At 48.4% G+C, this 2,500-nt stretch overlaps 1 protein-coding gene across 1 annotated transcript in view; it reads left to right on the forward strand.

Moving 5' to 3' along the window:
* The window catches only part of LOC125045564, a 27,683-nt gene that overhangs the window by 20,150 nt on the left and 5,033 nt on the right, over positions 1–2,500 (forward strand). Inside the window, exons 16-19 of the mRNA XM_047642892.1 lie at positions 1–37; positions 501–650; positions 1,347–1,515; positions 2,137–2,266. The exon at positions 1–37 is cut by the window's left edge and continues 192 nt beyond it. Of these exons, the coding sequence (XP_047498848.1) occupies positions 1–37; positions 501–650; positions 1,347–1,515; positions 2,137–2,266 (486 nt within the window). The remainder of the gene's footprint in view (positions 38–500; positions 651–1,346; positions 1,516–2,136; positions 2,267–2,500) is intronic.

Raw genomic sequence — 2,500 nt, forward strand, 5'->3', positions numbered from 1 at the left:
GCACATTCAGATTTACTACGTCGATCACGATGGCATTGTGAGTATTTGTGTGGGAGGGGGTCGTGTGTGTGTGTGTGTGTGTGCGTGTGTGTGTGTGTGTGTGTGTGTGTGTGTGTGTGTGTGTGCATGAGTGTGTGTGTGTGCGTGCGTGCGTGCGTGTTTGTGTGTGTGAGTGTGTGTGTGTGTGTGTGTGTGTGTGTGTGTGTGTGTACGTGCGTGTGTGTGTGTTTGTGTTTGAGTGTGTGTGTGTGTGTGTGTGTGTGTGTTTGTGTTTGAGTGTGTGTGTGTGTGTGTGTGTGTATGTATGTGTGTGTGTGTGTGTGCCTACATGCATTCATTCATATATATGTATACGAATACAATCATGATATATTCTAAATTTCTTCTTAAAACACACCCACAAACCTCCCCCACCCCACTACAATCTCCCTCCCCAACCACCACCACATCTAACACTCTCTCTTCCCCCTCCTCCTCCTCCCCCCCCCCCTCTTCACCAGGAACACGAGGGCATGTTCAACGCGATCGGCACCGAAGAGCAGCTCCTCGGCGACGACCCCATATTAGTGGATCTGGTCAGAGACGACTTCCACGTGGCTTATAAACAGGGTTATCTCAAGAACAAGTATACGGAGCTCAAGTTGCCTAAGGTGAGGTGGTTTGGAGGTGCGAGAGGAGGGGGGAGGGTGGGAGGGAAGGGAAGGGAAGGGAAGGGAAGGGAAGGGAAGGGAAGGAAGGGAAGGGAAGGGAGGGAGGAAGGGAAGGGAAGGGGAGGGAAGAGAAAGATAGGGAGGGAGGAAGGGAAGGGAGGGAGGAAGGGAGGGAAGGGAGGGAGGGAGGGAGGGAAGGGAAGGGGGGGAGGAAGAGAAGGGGAGAGAAAGGAGGGGGGGAGGGAGGAAGGGAAGGAGGAAAGGAATTATTAAATTCAAGGTTTAAGTAATGGGGGAAAATATTGAGATACTTGATTTTCACTTCGTCTTTTGAATATGTGGATAAGTGAAACAATCCTTGTTATCTGTCCTAAAGTATGAGTATATGACATTCCACGCATGTCTAATCTCTCTCTCTCTCTCTTTCTTTCTTCTATTCTTTTATACTTCCCCTTTTCTTTCCCCTCTCCTTGTCCTTCCTCTCCCTCTCTCCTCCTCTTTCCCTCTCTCCTTCCTCCTTCTCCCTTCCCCTTCCCCTCTCGCCCATCTACCCCTTCTCTCTCTCCCCAACCTCCTTCCATTTCCCCCTCCCTCCTTCCCTCCTCTCCCCCTTCCTCCTGCATCTCCCCCCCTCCCTCCCCCTTTCCCTCTTCCTCCTCCTTCCTCCATCTCCCCCCTCCCCCCTTCCTCCAACAGATCAGCTACGCCCTCTGCATCGCCGCCTGCGAGAAGCAAATGGGCTTCCGATGCGAGACGCTCTCCTATTGCTACGGCGCCGAGACCTGTTACCTCGCCTCTTACGTGGTCGATACGCCGGTGCAGGCGGGTGATGTCATACGCAAGACGGACTGCGTGGTGGTCGGACGTGAGTGTTGTGGGTCGGTGGGGGTGGGGAAGGGGGGGAGAGGTAGGGGAGGGGGGGTGGAGATTGGTGGAGGTGGTTGGAGAGAAGTGGGGGGAGGGGGTGGGTGGGGGTTGGGGGTGGGTGGAGAGAGGTGGGGGAGGAGGGAAAGGGGAGGGGGATGGGGGGTGTAAGTTATCTGTGGAAAGAGAAATGGGAGCCTCTTTCAGCATCTATTATGGAATATAGGGGGGTGATGATAGTGATGGTGAGGATGATGATGGTGATGTGATGATGATGATGATGATGATGATGATGGTGATTGTGATGATGATGATGATGAGGATAATAATGATGGTGATAATGATGATGATGGTGATTGTGATGGTGAGGACGATAATGGTGATGAGGAGGAGGATAATAATGATGGTGATGATGTGTTTGTTCTCCGAGACTATTAACCACATTCTACCATCTAATCGTACATGTTCGAACACAAACGCATACCCATCGAAATACAAACATTGTTATTCTGATCATAGCATTCCTCATTTCAAAAAAAAAAAAAAAAATCTAATCTACCTTATTCAACCCATTAAACAAACAAAACAAACAAACAACAAAATGCACTCGTCCGAATCCCAGGAAGCCACACCGACGACTACGAGAGGGTCGATGGGATGGTGTACACGGGCGACGCCGACCTCGTCATCAAAAGCACGGATGCGGACAAGTGCGCCTACCATTGTTCGAACGTCACCTCCATCACTTGCAGGTGGGGATTTTAATATTAATTTATCTCTATGTTATTTTGTGTTTTGTTGTTCTTAGTATTTCGTTCTTTTTTTCGTTCGTTCTTTCTTTCTTTTTTTTTCTTTCTTTCTTTTTTTCTTTCTTTCTTTATTTATTTACTTATTTATTTTATCTTGATGTTATTTTGTGTCTTGTTGTTCTTAGTATTTCGTTCTTTCTTTCTTTCTTTCTTTCTTTCTTTATTTATTTATTTATT

The sequence above is a fragment of the Penaeus chinensis genome, chromosome 37 (genome assembly GCF_019202785.1).
Source record: "Penaeus chinensis breed Huanghai No. 1 chromosome 37, ASM1920278v2, whole genome shotgun sequence".
Lineage (NCBI taxonomy): Eukaryota > Metazoa > Arthropoda > Malacostraca > Decapoda > Penaeidae > Penaeus > Penaeus chinensis.